At 50.8% G+C, this 25,911-nt stretch overlaps 1 protein-coding gene across 6 annotated transcripts in view; it reads right to left on the bottom strand.

Annotated features, from left to right (window-relative positions):
• The window catches only part of MYT1L (myelin transcription factor 1 like), a 540,435-nt gene that overhangs the window by 38,172 nt on the left and 476,352 nt on the right, over positions 1-25,911 (bottom strand). For all 6 annotated transcript variants that reach the window (XM_055253696.2, XM_055253693.2, XM_055253694.2 and 3 more), the window contains exons 19-21: positions 24,237-24,299; positions 13,362-13,445; positions 11,767-11,988 (exon numbers count right to left, since the gene is read on the bottom strand). In XM_055253696.2, coding sequence (XP_055109671.1) covers positions 11,767-11,988; positions 13,362-13,445; positions 24,237-24,299 — 369 coding nt within the window. The remainder of the gene's footprint in view (positions 1-11,766; positions 11,989-13,361; positions 13,446-24,236; positions 24,300-25,911) is intronic.

Raw genomic sequence — 25,911 nt, 5'->3', positions numbered from 1 at the left:
GGATCTCAGAGAGTTGAGGGGACCTCCCTGGTTGGGAAAAGGGGAGCATCCAGGGAGCACCAGGAGAGTCCTGGAGGAACATTCTGAGGTGACACAGCCCCAGGGCTCTGTCTACAGCAGGGATCAGCATTGCTGACACACAAAATCTTTATTCCCTGATGATATGGAATTTGGAATCATCATCAGAGACTTCAGTACAGAGCAACTGGAATCTCCTGAGTGTGCCCTGTCTATATATCTGGTCTCTGGACAGGGTGGCCAGTCCTCGTCCATGAAAGGGAGAGCAAGGACCCCTCCCCTCCACACAACTGGCAGATGAGGAACCACCCTCCTGGGGATCCAGGGGCAGGGCACGCCTGCTAGAGAGGACAGCTGGGGAGGGTCCCCTCACTGTACTTCCCCCACACCTCCAGACACCAGCTAGTGATCTGTCCTGAGATCAAAACCGGAATCCTAGTAGACGAGCTACGTGCTCGCTGTGGACGCCCTGCGCCCTGAGAGTCTTGTCCTGGATCACACGGGTGTGTCCACAAACGAGGCCCGGCAGCCCCGGAGAAGCCCCAGCATCTCTCCCTACTGGCAATGCATCCGGGAGAGTGGCTTGCCCTCCGAGTCAGTTCCCTCATCTCTAAAACAGGACCACACAGATCTCAGGGCATGTTGGTTGAATGTTTACCTGTGTTCTGTAAAATCTATGGCTACTCAGCACCACAGAGAGGCAAGAGAGCACAAAGGCGTCCTGTTTGGGATCCTGGGAGACCATATTCCCAGCTTCCTGGTGCCAGGTGACACTGGGGGGCCTGTTTTACTTATGGAATTCCCAGTTTCCCTAATGGTAGGTGACATCTTGGGGCAGGATTTACTTATGGAATTCCCAGCTTCTCTAATGGTAGGTGACACCTTGGGGCAGGATTTACTTATGGAATTCCCAGCTTCCCTAATGGTAGGTGACATCTTGGGGCAGGATTTACTTATGGAATTCCCAGCTTCCCAGTGTTAGGTGACACTGTGGGGTGGGTTTTACAGATGGAATGAGAAAGAGGTAAGGTGTGCTCTTCCAGACCCAGACCCTAAACACCTCCCTCTTGGGATCTTCCACGTTCTCTTCCTCTCTCTGTTATGGGATAAAAACAGCCCTTCGAAAGTGTGTTGAAGGTGCCAGAGCCCTTCTCCCTGTTGCCTGTCCAGCACTGTGGTGTGTGTAGACCTCAGCTCTGCTCAAATAGTTGGAAGTGTGTTTGTCATGGCCGTCAGCCTATTCTCACTAATCTTCCATTAAATTAAACGATTGATTTAAAAAATAGCTCACATGGTAATTACTCAATATGGTGACTTATTTTTGCAACAATTCCCTTGAGATATATCAAGCAAGACAAACATTCTATAAAAGGTTATGTTCTCATTTCTCATGGACTAGAGAGGAACCAAAAAATAAATAGAACAATTCACATGTTCCAGACAGAAAAGGTTTTAAGAGGGCCTAGGAAAGGACTTTAAAAAATGCATGTTGGACAAGACTCTTAAGATATGAGTTACTTCTAAAAATATTTGTTTTTCAGAGTTAGAACTTTAGAATCTTCCTAAATTTCACTGAAGTGCAGTGAGAACTGAAGTGGTGGCAGAAAAGGACGCTCAGGGCACTGCACATGAGACAGAAGGCTCAACACTGCAGAGGTCCTCCCTCCACTTCCCTCCCTCTTCTGCCCCATCCTCCCTGCATCTACGGGCTGCCCAGCGCTTGGTGAGGATCTCCCATGAAGATGGCGTTGGGCCTCTCACCTCTGGGGGTGCTGAGGACTGGACAGAGCACTCTCTGGTTCCCTCTCCCCCACCTTTACCTCCTGACTCCTTTTGCTGGACTAGAGTCTCTCACCTTCCAACCTTCCCATACACCTGTGAATTGCACCTGTCTCCCAGCAGACCCTAGGTTCCTCACATCTGCACCCAGCGAACACACGGCTGCTTCCTGTTTAAACACAGTCTTCAATCTCCTCTTAGAAAATGTATTGAGTCAATGGTGCATGAAAACTTTTCTTAGGAGCTGTTGTGTGCAGCGCCGAACAAGGTGCCACGGATGTGCAGGAAAGAACAAAGGTCCTCACACACAGACATTGCAGTGGAGCCTGACGGATGTTGCAGCTACTCAGTATTGGGCAGAAAGAGAAGGGACAGTGTCTGCAGAAAGGAGGCTGGGGAAGTTTCACCAAGATCATCACAGGGATCAGAGTCAGGGAGAGATGAGATAGTGCAAAGGAGTCGCTCACGGGGGGTCAGGAAGCCTGGGCCTGAGCCCTGGCTCCGTCACTCACAGGACCCCAGGCAGGAAGTTCTCTTCTCTTTGCCTCAATGTCCTGATCTTTAAAACAGGGATAATTACAGAGCCCATTTCTTCAGGCTGCTGTGAGGATTAAGAAGGTTGGTACGCGGAGGTGCTTAGAGCTCTGTGTGGCCCATAATAAGCCCTGAGCAGCCTCCACTGACATTGTCTGGAGGATGAGGAGGCATCACATGGCAGATGGGGAGATGGAGGAAAGGGTGTCCTCTGCACCCCGAAGGGCTCACAGGTGTGAAACACCATGGCGACGAGGCAGCTCAGGATGGCTAGGAGGAGACGCTCCCTGGGACAGGAGCAGGGCCAGGCCTGGGGAACTGTGGAGCGTGGCAGGAGTCCTTCCCTCAGGAGCCTCTTCACTGGGCCTAGGGGAACTGTGGACTGTGCCTCCTTGCTCTGTCCTCCCTGCCGGCCGGCTGCGGCCTCCCTCACAGGATCCTCCACATTTCATTGCCCCTTGGTGGCTGGTGGCCTGGCGCTGCTTCCTCTGCACCTCCCACATGCACCTGCATGTCACTGGGGCTGAAGTACGGCTCCCACGCTGCTGTCTTCCCCACACCCTGACAGCTGAGTGTTGGGGACAAAAGTGTGCCCTTCCCTCCAGTGGCCAACACGTGGTCTCCAATTCCCTGTGTGTCCGTGGCATGGCTGTGATTCCCTTGGAATCCCCTCTCCTGAAGGTGTCCCAGACACCACCACACCCTGCAGCCCCACTCAGGTGCTCAACGCATGTGTGAACGACTCCTGTGAAGTCCTTGTCCAGATGGAGCAGATGGAGCTCTGCTCCGAGGACCCCCGGCTCCCCAATGCAGTTACGTCCACATTTGTCCAACTTCTCTGTGGCTTCCTGATCTCCACCAAGATCTGTCTCCACCTGGTATGGCTGCCGCCTTCTGTATCTTTAACCCATTTCTTCCTCTTGGTTTCTCCTCTTCAGACAAAGGCCAGACCCACATTTCTCTCTGCTTGTGAGGTCCTGCCCACTCCTGCGCGTTTCCAGCTACTGCCAACGTCGTTCCTCCCCTCGTCTGGTCTGCGTTTCTAGAACCATTAGTCGTGTCCTCTATGATCCCCTGAACTTTCCATCCGACTCTCGTCCTATCTCAGTCTGGTTTTGGTGCCTGATCTTTTCCCTAAACTCTCCACAAAATGCCTCGGTTGCATTCCCACAGCCAATGCCCCAAATGAGCCTAGCATCGTTTTGAACTCTCCATCACACCGGCCTCTCGCCACTTTCCCAGTATTGTGTGTGTTCTTTTCTTTGGAAGCTTCTGCACATCATGGCGCCTGGCTCCCCTAATGCCACCATGCAGCTCCGTCTTCATCACGGCCTCTCCGCCTCCACCTGTCACAAAATGTGTGCGCCTCCCAGGGGTGTCTTTGCTGATGCTCTTCCCCCTGGACCCCTGGTCCCGGGGTGAACCTGCAGGGTCAAGTGTGACCTGAGTGCTGCCGATTCCCGATTCCTACGCGGCTCTCCCTCGGACACTTCCCGAGGCCCGTTACCAGCTGCTTGGTGGATATTCCCACTTCAAAGTCTCACAGAATCTCAAGCTCACGTATTTAAAATGCAATCACCATCTTTCCCCACTTTTATGGTGTGAGCATTTGTGTCCCTCGAGGTTCCTGTGTTGAAGCCCTAACCCCTGGGTGTATTTGGAGCTGGGGCCTCTAAAGGGAGTAATTCACGAAAACGGGCTTGTAAGGGTGGGGTCCTGATCTGATGGGATCAGAGTCCTTCTAAGAGGAGATGCCAGCGAGCCTGCTCTCTCCCTGCCTCGTGAGGACACAGTGAGAAGGCCGCTGTCTGCCGACCAGGAAAAGAGGCCTCCCCAGAAACCAGATCAGCTGGAACCTGATCTCAGACTTCTGGCCCATGGACAGGGGATAGAGGTCAGTTGTTCAAGCCACCTGGCCTAGGGTATTTTGTTGTGACAGCTGAGCAGACTAAGATCCCCATGGCGGTCAAGGCTTCATTCTTTCCTTGTGTTCCCAACTGCCAGCATTGCCACCTGTGCAGCTGCTGGGGCTGGGGCCACCTCTCCTGCCAGGGTTCACCCACAAGGCCCTGCTGGTTCTGTTTCCTAAACAATCCTCTAATCTGTCCTTCCTTTCATGTCTGAGGTCCAGCCCTCATCACGCCTCACTTGGGTCTGCGGGAATGGCTCAACCTGTCTGCCTGCCCATCCATTCCAGCTCTCCTCCACGGCCACCAAGGTGGTGCATTCAAAGCCCAGACTCCAAGAGTCACTTAAAGCCCTCAATGTAACCTTCCTCCCTGTGGTGAGCTGTGCCTTTTTTCAAAATTCAGCTCCTCTCTTGGCTCCTGAAGGGCCCTGGCCTGTTCCCCCCATCTGGACTAGACATTTCTCCCCTGTGTTGCTGATCGCTAGCCTGGCACTATGTTGCAGCATCTGTAATCTCCTTCACCCCAGTCCACAGCATTCTCTAAAAGATGGTCTCTTCTCTAAAGAGCAGGCCACAGTACTCAACTTTGTAAACCAGACCTGGATGGAGATCATTGATACTGGTGGAGGCATGTCTGTCTGTGTCGGCCGAATGAGATGAATGAATGACATGTCCGTCGGGGGCTTAGGGGAAGGTGAGCTGCAGGTTGAGCTCTCCTTGGGCACAGACCCCAAAGGTCTCAAGTTCCTAGGAAGCCTCCTCAGATTTCTGACTCTAAAGCCAGTGTCCCCCACAGTGTGTGCCAGTGGCATTGTATCTGTCCCGTGGTTGGCCTTGCCCCAGTGCCCGCATCCGAGGCTCTTATGTGAGTCTGTTCCCTCACTGTGAGGTTCTGGGCTTGGGGAGTGAGCATTAGGTCTTACTCACCATCACCACCCTAGGCTCTGCCGCGTCTGCTGTGTGGCTCGGCCTTAGCACCTGTCCAGAACACTTGCTGGGGGTCTGCATGGGCCTCATGGTCCCTGGTCATGGCCTGGTACTGTCCTCAGTCTGTGTTCACTGGGACTGAGGACACCTTCCTGTCCTGAGCTGTCCACTCTGCCACTTCCTCATGTATAAAATCAACATTTTCTACCTGACTTCTGTCGTTGTAGAATTCTCCCTGACTCCTCTGTCCTGGGCTTCTCCATGTGCCTCCAGTTCTCCCCCTCATTTCTGGGAGGGATTGGCCTTTACATCTGACCTGAGGGTCTCATCATAGCTGCTTCTACAATCACAACATGGCATCTGCCCCGAAGGTCATGGCACCACATATGCTTGTGCCCAGGAGCCGGGATGGGGCCTTGACTTTTCATCTTAAACATTGCTTTTCTAGAAAGACCTCGCCAACCCTAAAGATAAAATGTTTTCTATTTTTCTTACATCAATTCTGCTTTTTTCAGACATGACTCAGCTCAGGGAACAGGATCGGGGAAAGGTGCCCTCCTGCCTAACCCTCAACGCGGAAAGAACAGCGGCTGCGCCAGGACTCCCCATGAAGTGAAGTGGAAACAATTTCACAGCAAATGGGGTGGATGACCAGCCCCGGGGCCGGGAGTGGGCTGGGCATGTGAGCAGGGCCCCAAACCATGGACATTGTTTCCTGCTTCCTCTACTGTTTCTATTTTGGCACCTGCTTGAAAGCAGGTCTTCAGCATCTGGCTAGATTGTCACAGTTTGGGGTAAAAGAGAAATAAAACAGGCAACTTCTGTTTCAATCTGTTCTTGCTGCTGCTTCTAACCGCTGCTTTGTTTGCACAGTGGGTGGGATGCACAAGGCCCTCCAAATTCCAATCTTGACGTACCCGTGGGGGCTTTGTGGGAGGCTTCTGCTAACCAGGTTTGGGAAAACCACCAGGCAGTCCTGGCAGTCTGGGCAAGGCCAGGGCTTCCCAGGAAAGAGAAATGTCTGAGACTTTCTAATGCGTGTATTTCTGTGCACTTAGCTGTGTTCTTGCCAGGTATTAACATTATTACACTTTCAGAAAATAATATTCTGCCTATCTAATAAAATTGATGAAGGCTTGCTCAACAGAGAAAAACCATGGTCAACAGATGATGGAATATTATTCAGTCTCAAAAGGGAAGGAAGCTCGGACATGTGCTACAACCTTGAGGACATGGGGCTCCATGAAATAGGACGGTCACAAAAAAGCAAACCCCATGGGATTCTACTTATAGGAGGTCCCTAGAAACATCAGATTCACAGAGGCAGAAAGCACAGTGTGGGTGCCAGGGGCTAGGCAGCTGAGGAAGGGGGAGTCAGTGTTGAATGGAGACAGTGTTTCAATGGAGATGGAAGAGTTGGGGAGATCAGTTCCACAACAGTGTGAATACAGATACTCCTCCACATGCCACGGGGATGGATACAGGTACTCCTCCACATACCACGGGGATGGACACAGGTACTCCTGCACATACCACGGGGATGGACACAGGTACTCCTCCACATGCCACGGGGATGGACACAGGTACTCCTCCACATACCATGGGGATGGACACAGGTACTCCTGCACATACCACGGGGATAGATACAGATACTCCTCCACATACCACGGGGATAGATACAGGTACTCCTCCACATGCCACGGGGATGGATAGAGGTACTCCTCCACATACCACGGGGATAGATACAGGTACTCCTGCACACACTGGATGCAGGTACTCCTTGACATACCATGGGGATGGACACAGGTACTCCTCCACATACCATGGGGTACTCCTCCACATACCATGGGGATGGATGCAGGTACTCCTGCACATACCATGGGGATGGACGCAGGTACTCCTCCACATACCACGGGGATGGATAGAGGTACTCCTCCACATACCACAGGGATAGATACAGGTACTCCTCCACATACCATGGGGATGGATACAGGTACTCCTCCACATACCACGGGGATAGATACAGGTACTCCTCCACATACCACGGGGATGGATACAGGTACTCCTCCACATACCACGGGGATAGATATAGGTACTCCTCCACATACCACGGGGATGGATGCAGGTACTCCTCCACATACCACAGGGATAGATATAGGTACTCCTCCACATACCACGGGGATGGATGCAGGTACTCCTCCACATACCACGGGGATAGATACAGGTACTCCTCCACATACCACGGGGATAGATACAGGTACTCCTCCACATACCACGGGGATAGATACAGGTACTCCTCCACATACCACAGGGATAGATATAGGTACTCCTCCACATACCACAGGGATGGATGCAGGTACTCCTCCACATACCACGGGGATAGATATAGGTACTCCTCCACATACCACGGGGATGGATGCAGGTACTCCTCCACATACCACGGGGATAGATACAGATACTCCTCCACATACCATGGGGATGGATACAGGTACTCCTCCACATACCACGGGGATATATACAGGTACTCCTCCACATACCACGGGGATAGATGCAGGTACTCCTCCACATACCATGGGGATGGATACAGGTACTCCTCCACATACCATGGGGATAGATGCAGGTACTCCTCCACATACCACGGGGATGGATACAAGTACTCCACATACCACGGGGTCAGCATCCCCATAAAGCCATCTTAAGTTGAAAATACTTTATCTTGAAAATATTTTAAGTCAAAAATGCATTTAATACTTGTACTGACTCAACAACATAGCTTAGCCTAGCCCACCTTCAATGCACTCAGAACACTTATATCAGCCTACAGCTGGGCAGAGTCAACTACTTACACAAGGCCCAGTTATACAGAAGTGTTGAATATCTCATGTAATTTATTGAATACTGTATGAAAGTGAAAAAGAATGGTTGCATGGATACTCAAAGCACCATTTCTACCAAGTGTCTATTGCTCTTGCACCAAGGTAAGATCGAAAAATTGTAAGCCGAGGACCATCTGTATACCTAACACTACTGAACCATACACCTGAAGATGGGTGAGATGGTAAATTCCATGCATTATGTTAATATTTTACCATAACTATAAAAACAGAACAGAACAGAACCCAGGTCCAGTGTACTCAGGCCTGGACTGCCCCTTTCCCCTTGTGCCACTGCTCCGGTTTTCCTTTGCTGCACAAACAGGGCTGCTGGTCACTGGGCAAACACGCCCAGAGCCCTGTGACACACAGGGAGGTCCCCTTTCCTCCTTGGAGGTTGCCGAAGCCAGCAGTTCAGAGAGTTCTGGTGGTGCTTTTTAGTAAAATGGAGGAGTGTCAACATTTCCGTGCAGCTCAGCCAGCCCATGGCAGGGTTCTAGCAGGAGCCACCCCGGCATGCTGACATTTCCGCCTCTGCATCCCGCATGTGAATACTGATATCCAGGGCTGGAGCCTGGGGCCTTTCCCATCAAGCTGTGGCCCTGCAGGCTAGGTGGGGCAGGGGCAGCTGGACTCATTTCCATCACGCCTGGACTTCTGTGGGCCCTCCAGGGACCTGGGATCCTGAAAGAGGAGGTGCTGAGTCCTGGGGCAAGGGTGGGTGGCAACCAGGTGGGAGGGAAGTGAGAGGCATACAGCTTTCCAGAGAAGGGAGCTTCTAGCATTGCAAATTCTACGAGTAACATGGGCCTGTAAGCTGTGATTTTACTCACTAACGTGGCCTGTGGCCCAAGATTCCATCAGCCTGCACCCAGTATTCCTGCACCCCAATATTCATCAGCCTGCACCCCAATATTCCATCGGCCTGCCCCCCCAAGATTCCATCAGCCTGCCCCCAATACTCCATCAGCCTGCACCCCAAGATTCCATCAACTTGCACCCCAAGATTCCATCAATGTGCACCCCAAGATTCCATCAACCTGCCAAGATTCCATCAGCCTGAACCCCAAGATTCCATCAACCTGAACCCCAAGATTCCATCAGCCGGCACCCCAACATTCCATCAGCCTGTGCCCCCAAATTTGACCAGCCTGCACCCCAAAATTCCATCAGCTGGCACCCCAAAATTCTATCAACCTGCCCCAATATGCCATCAGCCTGTACCCCAAGATTCCATCAGCCTGCACCCCAAGATCCCATCAGCCTGCATCCCAAAATTCCATCAGCCTGTCCCCAATATTCCATCAGCCTGCACCCCAATATTCCATCAGCCTGCACCCCAATATTCCATCAGCCTGTACCCCAATATTCATCAGCCTGTGCCCCCAAGTTTCCATCAGCTTGTCGATGCCAGAGCATGCATTTCAATATGCTTTCCACTCTGTGCCAGGGACCCTGGGGAAGAGGCTCCCCTTCGGAGAAAAGAAACAGGGAAGGGTGGAAATTGAGGTGAGGCTGGCAAGAGAGTAGACAGAGGTGTGTGGGTGAGGGTCTAGCAGCAGAAATTCGTGCCTGGCATTTGGGAAGGGGCGACATGGGGTGGGGTCCTGCTTCCCACCTCAGTGGCTCCTAAGCTCTAAGCCCTCCCCCATGGAACAAGCGGCAGGACAGAGATCTTGGTGGAGGGCTGTCCTCTGACCCTAACATACAATGCAACCAGAGGCTGGGGAGTGGGAGGGAACAGCATTCATCTGGCACCTGGTATTTGCTGCTTAAATCAAATGGGCAAACTCTCAGCAGGAGGAAAGCTAAAGCACCAGGTTCCGCAGAGGCAGCTCTGAACCAGTGCCATCCCTGGAGTGCAGAAATGCTCACGTGAGAAGATGGAATTGTTTCATTTGTGTCAGGTAGGCGAAACATACAAACCCTTACTCATAGGTCAAATGGGCAGGGTTTTTATAAAATTTTTAAACATTTTATTAATGGTGAAAGGTTTGGGAAAGTAGACACTTTTTTGGAGGGCATTTTGGCACAATCTGTCAAAATTTTAAAGCTAGCATTCCAGGAATATATATACACTCTAGGAATATATCCTGAAGATCTGCTTGCACGAGGACATGGAGTTGTGTGCACAAGGACGTTCACGCAGAGTTCTTTGTAACAATCAAACCTGGACAGGACAGTGGGTGGCACGTGCAGGAGCAGGCTCACTGGGGAGGGTGAGGCGGCTCCGTGACACCCTGGGGTTCTGTGCACCTAACGAGGAACGCCCTGCCTGCTGGGCCCTGGGTGATCCTGGTGAGCAGCTGAGGCCCCTGTCCTCAGGCAGGGTTCTGGGAGACACTGAGATCCATGTGTATAAATAGAGGTGCTTTTCAGTTTGAGAGAAGACAGGAGCTGCCTGCCTTTGAGAAGGGATTAGGTCAGGAAAAGGACATTCCATTTCTCTCTTTTTTTTTTTTGTTTTTGTGTTTTTTTTGTTTTTTGTTTCTTGTTTTTAACGAGACACAGTGTTGCTCTGTCACCCAGGCTGGAGTTGGAGTGCAGTGGTGCAATCTCGGCTCACTGCAACCTCCATCCCCCGGGTTCAAGCGATTATGCTGCCTCAGCCTCCTGAATAGCTGGGATTACAGGCGCATGCGCCACCACACCCAGCTAATTTTTGTATTTTTAGTAGAGATGGGGTTTCACCATGTTGGCCAGGCTGGTCTCAAACTCCTGACCTCAGGTGATCTGCCCACCTCGGCCTCTCAAAGTGCTGGGATTACAGGTGTGAGCCACTGTGCCCGGCCAATTTTTCTCTTTAAACCCATTTATATTGTTTGAATTTTCTACCTGAGCAGGAATTTCTTTAACAATTAAAAAAAAATCTTCCTTAACATTTAAGGGTCAGAGTCACCTATTACTGAACATGCCTTTATTCCTGTAATCTGCACACCCCTTTGTTCATTCTGTTTGAGATGGATTTGAGGCGCAGGTGTGATTTTCGTAGAAAGTGGCATGTAGGGCAGCAGAAAGGAAACCATTGTACATCTCCCCAAAGGGTATGACCTTCACATCATACCTGTGATGTGTGTATCTTCCCCTCCGCCTCCTCAAGGAAGCTGAGGGACACCGAGTGTAATGGGTGCTGTCAGCCTTGGAGACGGGTCCCATCCCAGGTCTTCACTCCCCACAGAGGGACCGACTGCACCATCTGACTGCACAGAATGGGCCTCTCCTAAGATAATCTAACTGCATGTATTTCTTTTTAAATGAAGCAAATAAAAATGAATGAGGTTGATGGGGTTTTTTGGGAATTTTCTCATGCATCTTTGGTGCAGGCATTCACCAGGAGCCACCGTGCCAAATGCCATCCTCTTTCCCCCAGTGAGGCCTGCCTGTGAATTTAGGGTGAAATAAGTAACTAAACCTAAAGATACTCATGTGCATGTCTTAAATGAAAATCTGTATCTTACTGTGGATTCTAATTTTAAAAATGGAAAACTGCTGTGGTCATCTACAGATGGGGCTGAAGGAGGCTGGGCTCCCTAATGTAAGTTGAAGATGTTTCAACGCTGTCCCCAAACCTTTGAATTTTGTTAGGTTGGCAGGATAGTTCCCAGCCTTTTCTTTCTAAACACGGGTGACGGGAGAAGCCGGCATCTGCTGCCGTCATAACCAGCCACGCCAGTTGGCTCTCAGCGGCACCATCCCAGCCAGGGTCCCGCAGACGCGGCCACTCACCTGCGGTGTGTGAGGAAGCTGCCGCTGACGTGGCCTGAGCCGTCGCACCCTGGTGTGGGGCAGGACATGCCTTCCGTCTTGACCGACTTCCAGGAGAACTGGGAGCCATTCAGGTACCCGTCTTTCTGCCTCTTGGCTGCCAAGGGGCACCCGGAGGCGCTGCGATGGGATGCGTACTTCCCAGTGATGTGGCCCTGGCCGTCGCACCCGGGGACTGGACACCTGCAGGCAGGCAGAGGGGACACACTTTGTTGTCTGGCCACCGTCAGCTGGTGGCTTCTGTAACAAAGTCAGAATAACCCGGCATGAAGAAGAAAAGAATAACCATGCCCTCCTGGCTGGGCAGAAGGAAAAGAAAAAAGAGAAAGAAAGAAAAGTCACTAAAAGACACCACCTAGTGGAACACTGAACTATTTCACCTGCGCAGAAGGCCTGACCCACTGCAGATGGAAGGATTTTCTGGAACAAAGTGTATGTGCCTCGTGGGGACTGATGGGTTCAGCACACAAAAGACCACACAGGCACCTGCAGCTACACAAGCGTGTGTTTAAAAGACACCACTCTGGGACAGAACCATGGCTTTTCAGGTGGAAAAAATGCAAAGTCAATAAGATGTTTTGGCATTATTTTTAAAGAGGCTGTTTCGTGCTTTTCTCAAGAGCTAGAAGACATTTATTTGTCTGGCCGTGTCTTCTGGAGGCCTTAAAATGCCCTTCCAGCTAGAGAAGATCCTAAGCTGCAGAGACGTCTCATGAAGTCTCCTGGAATCGTGCCGACACAGGGACATGGGGCAGGTGTGTTCCTGGGAACTTGTGAATGGCAGGACCAAGACACACACCAGGGCAGCAGAAGCGCCTGAAGGAGGCAGGGCCTGGCCTAAGCGCTCCTCATGTGTCCTGAGCGGTGAGTTTGCCTGCATTGTTTTTATTAACAGAAAAGTTCACATTCCTCAGAATTTGCAATTACCCATTTATTTTGACAAATCTTAATTTATTTGAATAATTTACGCTTTAATTCATTTTTATTTTGTTTTAATTAACATTTTTTTTCTGGGGATGTGAAGTGAGGCTTACTGTGTGGGTTTCTGGGGTCCAGGCATGGCTGGCATGGGATGGGGACAAACACCCCCTTTGGCAGCCCAGCAGTAGTCACAGGCTCCAAGCTCAGTGTCCACTGCAGCCCCAAGCTGTGCCTTAGAGCAAGGCAGGGTATAACTAAACTATTTTTATAAGCCAGAATACCAGTGAAACATGCGCTTGTGGTGTTGTATTTAGTACCTTCAGGAGCGTTCACCAATCTGCCATTCCCAAGAATTCAGCTGCTTTTCCCACCAAGAGAAGAGGGAAGGCTTTTTTTTGAGATTTGGGTTACACGGAACCTCACATTGCTGGACAGCCCGTGTAACTTTTCAGCCAATCAGCAGATGTGCTTTGGTTTGGGTCTAAGTTATCTGACCTTGCATTTGTGGAAATCTCAAAGAATGGCCACTAAGACCTGCTGTCTCTTTTTCTTGTTGATGTACACTTGCTTTGCTTGAATGCCTCGTCCCCACATGGCAGCCCTGCTATGGTTCAAAGCCCCACTGGTGCTCATACCTGATGGGCTCTTGATCTTCTTTATCTTCTTTGCTCTGTGCTATCCTGATACCGCTTTTCTTTGCTCTCGGGCAACCTGAAAGGCTAAATAAGAAACACGGTTCAGAAAGCACCCCACACCGTTGATTTCAGTGAGCTTTCTTCTTTTTTTTTTTTTGAGACAGAGTCTCGCTCTGTTGCCCAGGCTGGAGTGCAGTGGCGCGATCTCGGCTCACTGCAAGCTCCGCCTCCCGGGTTCACGCCATTCTCCTGCCTCAGCCTCCCAAGTAGCTGGGACTACAGGCGGCCGCCACCACGCCCTGCTAATTTTTTGTATTTTTTAGTAGAGACGGCGTTTCACTGTGTTAGCCAGGATGGTCTTGATCTCCTGACCTCGTGATTCGCCCGCTTTGGCCTCTTTTTTTTTCTTTTGAGATGGAGTCTGGCTCTGTCGCCCAGGCTGGAGTGCAGTGGCACAATCTCGGCTCACTGCAAGCTCCACCTCCTGGGTTCACGCCATTCTCCTGCCTCAGCCTCCCGAGTAGCTGGGACTACAGGTGCCCGCCACCACACCTGGCTAATTTTTTGTATTTTTTAGTAGAGACAGGGTTTCACTGTGTTAGCCAGGATGGTCTTGATCTCCTGACCTCGTAATCTACCTCAGTGAGCTTTCTTAACCGACGACGCTGTGACTTGATTCTCTCCAAAACCTGTGCTTCTGGACATAAAGTCAAAATTCAGAAGAGTTCTTTCCCTGTGTCCTCTCCAAGGCTCTAGGCACCGTCAGTCCCCTTTCAAGAAAGTTGGGAGACTGGGGTGGGCTAGGATGCTGTGAACGGGAGAGAAACTGGTCCACCGGGAGGGGGCAGAAGCAGTCGGGAGTCACCAGGAAAGATGCTGGGGGAGGTTTTGTTGGCAGAGAGCGTGCGAGCGAGTGCACACGGACGTGTGCATGTCAGGGGTGAACATGACAGAAGAAAGCCTCCCAGCCTCATTCTTGGGGACTCTGTTTTTCACAGCAGCTTCCCAAGCATTTCCATCTCAGGTTCATGTCTTGGGAGACAGTGATGGGCTAGTGACTTATTCCAGGCTTCGGGTTGTGCCCGCATATGGGTGAGTGGGAGCTGGACACGCCTATTTTATTTAATTTTCAGCCTCTTGGGTCCAGAGACTTTGGACATGTTTGTAAAAGGAATTTTTTCAGCTGGAACAGAAATATACACACACATACACACCACATAAAATAATATATAAAACAAATGGGATTTTTGGAAAAGAATTGAAGAACCAGAAATTGGGCAATCTCCTGCCATGCCATTGGGTCCTGTGGAAATCGCAGGCCTGGCGCTGGCACACGGGTGGGTCCAGGTGGGAGGCCACTGTTCTCCCTGGCTTTCCTGAGCTCGGGGTTAGTTTTCTTGGTCAGTTCTGATTCTTGGAAACACGCAAGATTCCCAGGAGGAAGTGCTCAGTCCCCTAAACGGAGGCTCCATCCCGCCTCCCAGGCCTTGGCCCTCATCCTCCCGCTTCAGGTGGGGGCAGCACCTCAGCACAGGCGGGTGTGGGAGGGTTCGGGGTTGGTGTCTGGGCAGAAGGGAGGTTGTCAGGCCCCGCAGCACCTTCACTCCCAGGCCCCTGCCGCCCCACCTGCTGGAGCCAGCCGGGAATCCCCCTGCCCCTTCCCCTGTGTGGCTCTTCACAGGAAGAGGAAAGAAAAGGCCAGGCGAGGGTGCCGGAGCTCGGTGCCTCTAGGGCCTTTCTTCTCCCCGCCCTCTTAAAGGAGGGAATCTGGAGAAGGGCCGGCCAGTGCTGCCCCCGACCTTTCCCTGTTCCTCCCGCGGCCTCCTCCGCCCCCGCCCCAGCCTCTGGCTCCTGACCTGCTTGCAGGTCGCTGGGGTTCTGAGGCCAGCGTGGGTTGACTTCAGGTCCACCCCTGCACCCCACTGACCGCTGCACAACTGCTCGGATGCCCCAAAATTAGACTCATCGTCCACGTCACCAATCCAAAGCCCCAGGCCAGCAGACCGGGTGTGTCCTTGCTGAGTTTTGCTTCCCTCAGGTTCCGTTGATGTCACACCCAAGGCCTCTCCTCGTCTGTCCAGCTTCCGCTTCCAGGCACTTCCGCTTCCAGGCACTTCCGCTTCCAGGCACTTCTGCTTCCAGGCGCTTCCGCGCGCTTCCGCTTCCAGGCACACGGGTGCCAGAACAGGCCCTCGGGCTGGGAACACCTCCAGGCCAGCGCTTTAGCATCATCCGAGGCTCTTCACTTCCTCAGGGGGGCCCGAGTTCCTCCACGCGACTCGTAGGCCCCGCCATCCTCGCTGGGCTCTCCCTGCAACCCTTGCCGCCATCCTTCGGGCTGACCGATGTCCCTGCCTCGTCTGTGGCTCGTTCCCAGCTGCGTGGCCTCTGCATCCTGCAAGAGGCCTGGGCCGGGCTGTCCTCACAGTGCGGCCGCTGCAGGCTCACACGGTTCTCTCCTCTACAGGCTCCTCTGAGAGGCGATTCCTGGCAGTATAAACCATGCAAGTGTTCATCCGCGGTTCCCCAGTTCCTAGCCCGACGCCTTGCACAGAGCGGGTGATTCAATGCATGAATGAAGAAAAGAGGAACCAAGCGGGGAATTACGGTATCCTACCCGGGGAGAATTATGGAGTCCTACCCGGGGAGAATTATGGAGTCCTACCCAGGGAGAATTACTACGGTCTGGGGTAATTATGGAGTCCTATCCAGGGAGAGTTACTACGGTGTCCTACCCGGGGAGAATTACTATGGTGTCCTACCCAGGGAGAATTATGGTGTCCTTCCTAGGGAGAATTACGGTATCCTACCCAGGGAGAATTAAAGTGCCTTACCCAGGGAGAATTACGGAGTCCTACCCAGGATCCCATCTCCCCAGATGTAGGATTGCTGTGGGTGAAGCCGAGCCCCTGACCCCACCACAGAGGCTGGGCTCCCTTAGGCCCTGCCCCCTGCCCTGTCCCTGAGTCACTCCCTGTGGACTTGAGAGCCAGGGACAGCTCTGGGCCACCACGGAGGCCTGGGCTGAGGGCAAAACTAAACCAAACGGAACAAATCTGCAACAACAACAAGATTTGGCTCCGACAATGCGGTGGCCTCCAGGAAGCCTTGGCCTTGGCACAGGGCTGCTCTAGACTCCTAGAATGCCTGCTCTGGGGCTCAGGAGCCCTTATCTGAAAGCCATGTCTGTTGGTGAGAAAAGGCCCTGTGGTCTCTTCTGGGGCGCTGGCCCAGGGCACCTGTGAGAAGCCTGTGCATGGAGGGGCGTGGTCTTTACCTGCCCCCACTCACTTGGTGGGCAGCTCAGCGCCTGTGCCCCACAGGGTCGTCTCTTCCACACGCCGTAGCCCAGGGCCTCTGTTCCACCCCTAGCACAGCAGGACCTAGCTTCCCTTTCAGCACTGAACACCCCCAGGAGTCCAGGGTCCCCCGCGGCACCCTGTTCTCACTGTAGCAGCTTAATGCATGGCTGGAACCTTTATACTGCTCACTTCTTGCTACTTTTCATGCTTGATGAAAACAAGGGAACGTTTCCCTACCCACCAACTAAGCACTAGAACTCTAGGAGCAATGGAATTAGAACATGTTCGGTATTTAAAACTCCCGTTATCAGCTTATAACATAGGATGGAAAGCCAGTACTTGCTACGGACCCCAGAGTGGAGATTCTCTACAGAATGACTATTTGTGAGAAGGATCTGAGCGGCCACTTCTTCCAGGCCTTGCGCCAAGGGAGAGAAGGAAGAGGCGATGCTCTGTATGGGCTGTGCAGACCTGGCCCGAGTGCGCTTCGGCTTCCTTGTCTGTATTTTGGGGCAGAAATACCTGCATCATCGGCTGTGAAAACTGAAAGTGATAATATGATACAAACAATGCTTGGCACAGAGAAGGAGCTCTGTGATTTTAGATCCTGACTTTCACCTTTATCTGCACTTGTGATCCCTTCTTTAGGGCCCAGATTTGAACCTAACAAAAAGTCACTCCCCCTCGTCTTCTCCTTCCAAATTTTAGAAACATAGGGGTTCATTTGCAGGCCCTTCCTGAGCCCTGGAGGGAGGGGAGCAGTCCCTCCTTTCCTGGGCGTTGGAGCTACGGCTCCATGCTCTGCTCAGGGCTCACATCCACAGTTCATTCATTTCTTAGGATTTGGATCCATCTTCCTTTTTTTTTGGAGACAGAGTCTCTTGCTCTGTTGCCCAGGCTGGAGTGCAGGGGCATGATCTTGGCTCACTGAAGCCTCCGCCTCCCGGGTTCAAACGAGTCTCCTGCCTCGGCCTCCTGAGTAGCTGGGATTACAGACTTGCACTACTACACCTGGATCAGTTTTGTACTTTTAGTAGAGACGAGGTTTTGTGATATTGGCTGATCTCGAACTCCTGGCCTCAAGCGATCTGCCTGCCTCAGGCTTCCACAGTGCTGGGATTACAGGCGTGAGCTACCACCGCACCCAGCCACCATCTTCCATTTTTAAAAGTGTCGTTTTCTTTTCGTGAGTGAGTTGGAACAGCTCATCTGCTGGTGACTCTGAAAGCTGTTTTTCTCCTCTCATCCTTCCTCCTTTGCTCACCTGAGTATATCATGAGAATCCCAAAGTTAATATGTTTAGACAGAATTGAAGGCCCTCTCCTCCTGGTGGGCTTCTTTATGCCGGACAATGATGTCCCCTTGCTGCTTGCTGCATCCCAGGCCCTCCCTGTTTAGCGCCTGCCTTCTTCCCCAGGGGCCCCTCCCACTCCTGGCCCTGCTGGTCTTGGCCCCATTGCTGCTCTACTCACCTGCACCAGCTCTTCTCCTGGCTGCCACTGTCACCTTCCAAGTGCACTTTCGATACCTCCCGTCTCTCAGCAGCCCGCTCTCTAGGCTAAAAGCTAAGCCTGCACTTGGGTGAATACCCGTTTTCCAGCAAACGAAGTTTTACCCCCTTATACTGAATTCAACGGGACTCCTAAAGCAAGTTCCATTTGTAGCTGCTCCCATAGGCTTAGACCTGAAACTGTTGCCAAACTGAATTATTCACTGTCAAATGTGCATTGATGTTGGTGTTATAAGATGTTCTCTAATACCGTTCCTTTGCTTGAAATATCCTTCTCTGCATGACCTCCTAGAGACCCGCACCGTCCCTCACGCAGCGGCTCAGCGTCGCCTCCTCTCTCCTGGACTCCAACCCCCGCTGCCTCGTCAGAATTCAGACATGACTTACTCATTATCTTCAGGCTTTGATAAGTACATACATATCTGAAAAGTCTTTCAAGGTCTTTCAGGTCGGATTCCCACCCTAGTGCCATCCCGGCCTGGAGGCCTCAAGGCCACTGCCCTGAGGGTGCGACCTCCTGGAACCCATCTCTAGGAATGCGTTAGAATGCTCCAGGCTGGTTAGCTTTTATGTCTTTCCTCATAATTACCTGTACCTCAAGGCTAGGGACGCCTTAGTTATCACTGTTCCTTAGCTTCGGGGACAGACTACCTACTCAAATAGATATTTACTAATTTACTAGGTTTCTGGAATTCCACGCTGGCATTTGGGATTACATTTAAATGATTAACAATTTCCTAGACAGAAACTGTTTTCCACAATTCACAGGGGCTTGTCATATGTCCACATCTTTATCTGGAACTTTGTAAACGTTGGAAACGCTGTAAACACTTCAGAGCCCTGTGTTCTCTGGGGGAGGGAAAGGCTGGGCGTGAGCACACGGACAGAGCACACGGCCAGCTCCAGCGAGCAAGGGCCAACAACAGATGAGTGCAGGATTATGAGAAACTGGAGGATTTGGGATCCCGGGAGACATGTGGTCAAGGGCAGTGTACCTCGTGACCTCCAGGCCAAAGTGGTGCTAGGGTGGGTGTCCAGCCCGGAGCCCAGGGGCAGAGCACAGACCTCAGTGACTCTCTCGCAAAACAGCTCTATGCCCGGCATGAGAATGGATCCTGTGACCCTCCTGACTAAACAGCTTTGCACCCTGTGTGAGAGCAGATCCTGACAGGGTTGGACCAGCACCGTCTTCAAGGTTCCCAAGGCTCCCCGGTGAGGAGTCACCTCTCCGGATTTTGGCAGCGAGACCTGAGACCCTCCAAGGCAGACTTGCTCCTGGCTCATCCGCATGACATCAAGCCTGTTTCTTCACTGTCTTCTTCAGGACCTGGTGATGTCTCCATTTCACAGCAGTTAAGGCCCTTGGGATCCCTGTTTAAGGTCCCCACAGCACACTGGGGTGGCACAGGTAGACACTGTCCAGCCATTTGACTGCCATGCTGGAGGCTTCGGTTTTGCACATTATTGTAAAAGACCAGAGTTGGAAGTGTGCCAGGTGAGCACAGGCGCTGATAAGACGGGCAGCTGAGCATCTCCGTGCTGCGCATCTTCATTTGCAGTTAGGATACCAGTAATCTCAAAGGATGGTGAGATTATAGATCTAAAATGCTCACTGTAATTTCTGGCACATAGCAGGTGCCCAGTGAATGTTCTTTTGTGATTAGAGGCCATTTGGGAACTGTAGAGGCCACAGGGTGTTCTAGTGGGAGTTGGATTCCTGGAGCATCATCATTTGTGGAAAATATGGACTTGACTTCTGCACTGGAACAACTCCAGGGCCCTTGGAGCTCTTGCTGCTTGCCTGATCCTATGAGAAAGGCATGTGGGACAGCTGGGCAAAGAGAACGAGCAGCACCCCTGGGCAGGCTTGTCTGGTGGGACCTGGAGACTACAGGTGAAGGAGAGGGCCTGGGGGTCAGAGAAAAAAGCAAAGGGGTCTGGAAAACATGATTTTGAGGACACTCTTAAGAAACAGTCTGTTAGTTTGAAAACAAGAGTAGAAAGAGGAGCCCCGCGGATGACTGTGAATGAAGTGGAAGCCTTTGTAGGCATGTGGTCAACAGGACCTCTGTTCACTGAGGACGGAGAGTCGGCAAAGCAGCGGATAGAGGATTGTTTGATAGAACATCACAGCCAATAAACATTTGTTGAAATGGACTTAGGGACGTTTCAGATGCTATGTGGAGGCCAGAAAACACCACCGCTAAGAGGCAGGTACAACCCCACCTTCTCTAGGCGGTTTAGGCACACATACTTCCTCCAGGGCCATCCTAGGCCTGTGGGGCTGCCAGGAGGTGGGACTCGGAGTCAGACAACATGGGCTCCAGTGCAGCTCTGCCACTGATCTCCTGGCCCCTCAGTTTCCTCAAATTCAAAAGTTAATGAAATTGCAAATTCTCAGCACATCTGTGGAGATGGTGGCAGACAGCTCCTCACCTAAGCTCCCAGGATGGGCCCAGGAGAAGGCCGGGGCCTGGCCTCAGTTTTCTCTCAGATGGGAGCTGGGAATGCTCTGCAACTGCAGACAGAATTGAGTGTGTGCCTTTGTCCTGGGAGCAGGAGGGAGAATTCCAGACACCACAGATGCGTGAGGTGTTTGTCCCGGGAGCAGGAGGGAGAATTCCAGACACCACAGATGCATGAGGCGTTTGTCCCGGGAGCAGGAGGGAGAATTCCAGACACCACAGGTGCGTGAGGCGTTTGTCCTGGGAGCAGGAGGGAGAATTCCAGACACCACAGATGCGTGAGGCGTTTGTCCTGGGAGCAGGAGGGAGAATTCCAGACACCACAGGTGCGCGAGGCGGAACTGTGCTCTGAACATGTTCAGGATCATTGTTTGGTGACTTCCCTTCTCACAACAGCCCACAGTGCAGGAGGAGGATGCCTTGAACCCACACAACTACCTTGAATTGTGGCACAATTGAGGGAAAAAGAAGGCCAGTGAATCATCGTCTAAGTGAGGTTTGCCTATAGGTAACATTATCTTCCTGTTCCTGGGAAATAGACAATAGAAGATTAACATGAAAAGAAGTTCCTCCTACTTGCATTTCTGGCCACCAAGAGCCAACAGACCTTTTAAGAGTTTCCTTGTTTGCTTGTTGGCTTCTGCCTATCTTCAGCAGCTAATTTACACAGAACTGCACTTATTTTGCTGGGGCCACCATCTTTCTTTAGCAGGGACTTTATGTAAGAACTCTTATGTGAAGGCAACACTTCTGCCGAGCAACGTGCCCAGCCCCGTTTAGATGTCTATGCTAGGGAAGCTGTTACTAGAACAAGTAATGTCACAAGGTGCTCCACCTTCGATACGCTAAAACCCCGAGAGGGCTCTGTCTAGGTCTCAGATATGACAAACACAAATGACACTTACTTTCCAACTCCATTGACTTACCCTGGGATCATTTACTCCAGGCATAGATGGTAGCTTAAATTTGAGCTTAGATTCGATTTTAATCATGGGTTTATGCTATATTAATACTTAACAGTCTAAGATATACGTAAAATGAATAAAATGTTTAAACCACATGAAGACTAAATTTACATGATGCCAACTCCCACCAAAAAAAAAAAAATCAGAAAAACAGACATTTGGACACAAAGTGACCAGGAAGTGTTCACCTTACGGGGTGCTGACATTACACCATGCCGGAAGCTCTGGCCACGTGAGAGGACCAAGACATCGCTTTTCTAAGATGAAATAAACGCCAGCATGGAATGTTCTTGTCTTTGTCTATTTAATTGGAGTTTTACAAATTTTTATTTAATCTAAACCAGTGATTTAATTCTGGCAATCTTGTTGCACGGCGTGACTCACTTTTGTTCTACCAAATGTGGTGGCTGTTTCTGTGCTGCCTGGTGAAGCCACATCAATATCATAAGCCCTCTGCTGCCCCTGGTTTGTGGCAGTGGTCCCCCCAGGGGGCACTCAGCAATGACTGCAGGCATCTTTGGTTGTCATGAAGGGGTGGATGCTCCTGGCATCTGGTGGGTGAGGCCCAGGGATGCTGCACAGGTCCTGCGGTGCGGAGGACGGCCCCCATGGCAAACAGCCATCTGCCCCCACATGCCAGCACTGCAGAGGCTCAGGAATTTGGGTCAAGAGCATGAGACGTTGGCACCAAGTCTGGAGAATCCTCCCACAAGTTGCATACTTGATTTTTCTTTGGTGGCATTCACAATTTGCTCTTTTCATAGACACGTGCTGTTTAAACATAGCTCTCAAATGGCTGGGATGTGAGCACAGGAACAAATTACTTTCAGTGAGATTTTAATGACAAAACAATCATCCTGCAAGTTCTGTTTCTAATCCAAAACGCCAGCCAGTCAGGTGAGGGTCCCCCATTCTGACTGTCGGGATCTGGTCACTCAGGGACAGACAGCAGGTTTCACTCAGCTACTCTGTACAGACAACCGTGCTCTGGGGGGTGTGGGGGGCGGGGGTCATTATCCACTGCTGACACTGTCTTTAACTCTCCTAGCTTCCTTTATCTCCCTTTCTCCCTCCCTTCCCTCACTCCCCTCCCTTCTTCCCCTCCCTCCTCCCTTCTTCCCCTCCTCCCTTCCCTTCCTTTCCTTCCCTTCTTTTCCCTTCCCTTCCCCTCCCCCTCCCCTTCCCTTCCCCTCCTTCCTCCCTCCCTCCCTCCCTCCCTCCCTTCCTTCCTTCCTTGCTTCCTTCCCTGTCTTTTCTCTCTTTCTTTCTTTTTTCTTGCAAGCAGTATGTTAAAAAAAGCAGGAGGCCTCACCTGCTTCTGGGCTGCCTACTTTATAATCTAAAATTTAGAGAGATGAAAGGGAGCAGATACCTTACAACTTAGTTTATTTGATAGGTGCAGCACTGTTTCCCATACAGGGAGACTTCACTTTAAATCGGCCTTATTTCAGAAACATTCTTGTCTTTACCTTGGCATTGGCTGTTGGTACATCTAAACATGACTTCAACATTCATGGCATGTAGTGGATTCGCCTTTGTGTGGACAATACATTCACAAAGGTTTTCTTCTTGACCAAAACTTTAGTTGAGCTCCTCTGGGTCCTTTACTAGAATGCACCCGACCTTGGCTTCCCTCTCTGTGCTTGTAGGATCCAGTTTGAGCAAGAATCCTTCTAAATCAGTTTAAGTACAATTCCCCACCATCAATGTCTGAGCATTCGGATATCCTACCACCCCGGCTGGCCATCAGCAATGATCCCATCAAGTCCATCTGGCCAGAAATCCCTTCTCCTTGATGCTTCCCGTGGGGAATTTTCCATCCACTGACCCCAACCTGCTGCTTGGTTGTAAATCCCCACTTGTCCTCATTAGGGTTCGAGTTGAGTCCAGTCTCCCTGACTGCAGGAGCTCATTGCATGGCCCCTGGACCTCTTGCCCTGCCCACCCCCCCTTGAATAGTCTGATGTACCATCTTTAACAAGTGGTAAATTTTTTCTCGAATAGTACCATGATTTCTTTCCATTCTCGGCTAAATAGTGCCTGTCCTAAATTCCATGTTCATCCAGTAGTTACTGAATGTCAAGTAGTATAGAGTTTTTGTTACCTCACATGACCAAATCTCTATATTATATTTTAGACACTACCTTCTCTTTGGGAGAGACAGCGCCTAGACTTTGTAACATTAAGTGCTTCTTAATGTTACATTCTGCTTAGAATAACTGTACAGCTTTGTGGTCCAATCTTAATATTTAAGAGACCAACTCTCAGTGGCATTAGAATGTGTGTCTCTTGATGGCTTTTCTCGGGGATCTTATAGTAGATACTGTTCTTTTTCCTTTACTCTTCCGATTTAGAAGAAGTACTGCTGGGTAGGTAGGAATGTTTCTCAGTGGGGCCACTCGCATTGCACGTGAGACGTCCTGAGAGGACCCAGTGGCCCTGGAAAAGGAAGGTTTGCTTTCTAAGAGAAGCTCCAATGAGGACGTCACTGCTTTATGGCGCTAAGAGTCTCTAGATCCTTAATTTTGCCCATGGTGTGAAACTTTGCAAGGCTTGGAGCCTGACATGAGTGATATTCCTGCCATTTCAGTGAGAAAGAGCATTTTGGAGAGAAGAGTAGCATCTCTACATACCTCCGATGAGAAGCATAATTGCCGGTGATATGTCCAGAACCATCACAGCCAGGCGTGGGGCACCTACAATAAAAAATGCAAATTGTGTTAAAATGGAAAGAATTAAAGTTCCCTGAACAATTAACTTTTTTTACTCCAAAAAGCAAACTAACTCTATTGCTTCACTTCCTACTTGAAAGAGGCTGAGTGGAGCCGGAAGCTCCCTCACGGAGCTGGAAGTCACCGTGGCCACACACACACCTTCCAGAGCACCGGGAGCTTCATGGCTGCTCAGCTCCCCACAGTCTCTGGGGCAGACGCCGCACTTTTGGTCCCTAGGCTGCTCATTCTAGAATCTGTATTCCCTCCTAACAGCCCACCTTTTCTCCCCTCATTCTTAAAGCTCGGCAGAGCCAGCAACCACAGGGCTTGTTATTGCACCAGCCCACACATGAAGCAAGGCTCACACATGAACAGACATGCCCCGAGGTCTGAGAGAATGGTCTTAGTCTGAACTCAGACCCCAGCACTACAGAGGCACCCATTCCACGGACTGGCCAGGGCTGCGGCCAGCCTGGGTGGCCCCAGGGAGCAGTGAGGGTAGCAACCCGCATCTGGACCATGGGAATGCAGGCCAACCGTCTTTCTGATGACCACTGTGCACTCAGGCAGGTTTGACAGAGCTTAAAATAGTTGTTACTCTTGAGCGACATGAGTAGAACATAAATCAGTTCAGATCCACCAGGTCAGTCAGTGGAGATGCTCTGAACAGTTCATGGGGACGTACGCTCATCTGCTGAAGCCTACTGAGGTGACCCCATCCCATTTCTTAATTAAGGTCTTGCCATTTCTCTAATCAGAGACTTATTTTAAGAAAAAGAGCTTTATAATTATATTGCCCTCCGTATAACTTCTTAACTATGCTGTCTCGAATAATAAGATAGCACTGCAAACACATTTTTACTTTGAGCTATTTCAGTTGCATTTGCACCCACCATGAATGTAAAAATTAAGAAAAAATTCCTCTTTATTTCTATTACATTTGTAAGTCCCCAAAAATGACAAGGATAAAGCAACTTAGCAATATTACCCCTAGTAGGAAGCATCAAAGCATACTCCATGCCCCTTCCCACCTCAGTGAGTACCTGAATTCTTGTCAAGATCAAGAATCACAATTTAAAAATATTTTAATACATGTCTACTGCTCCTAGAGATTTCAATTTGCTATCCACTCAGAAAGTCACTGTGGATAGGGTACTGGGGGCTGAGACCAGGACAGCAAAGTGCTTGCTTACAGGTGGCCTTTCTCAAGGTCAGAGGAGAATGGCAGGGATTAGAGTGGAAACACATGAAATTGGCTGAATTTCAAGTGTATGAATGTCATATTTTGACACTTGGATGTGTAAATGGTTTTCAGTACTCTCCTTTAGTCCTAAGAAAGGGAACAGAACTCTAGATCTCAGGGTATAGAAATGGAAGTTTTCCATATCATATTAGAGGAAAAGTCTAATTTATGACCTGCTCCCGGGGACAATGAGAGGGTCACTGAGTGAAGAAGCAGTAAAAGGTTCTTCTGTGTGCTCCCATCACTGCTCTTTAGCCTATGGGGAATTGGGGTTTTTAAAAGAGGAGTTTGAGGCAGAACAGTGATGAGGTATTTCAAACAGTGTCTGCGTATCATGAGCAACAACTCCAA

Source organism: Symphalangus syndactylus, chromosome 18, assembly GCF_028878055.3.
Source record: "Symphalangus syndactylus isolate Jambi chromosome 18, NHGRI_mSymSyn1-v2.1_pri, whole genome shotgun sequence".
NCBI lineage: Eukaryota > Metazoa > Chordata > Mammalia > Primates > Hylobatidae > Symphalangus > Symphalangus syndactylus.
This window is presented reverse-complemented; position numbering and strand designations above follow the sequence as displayed.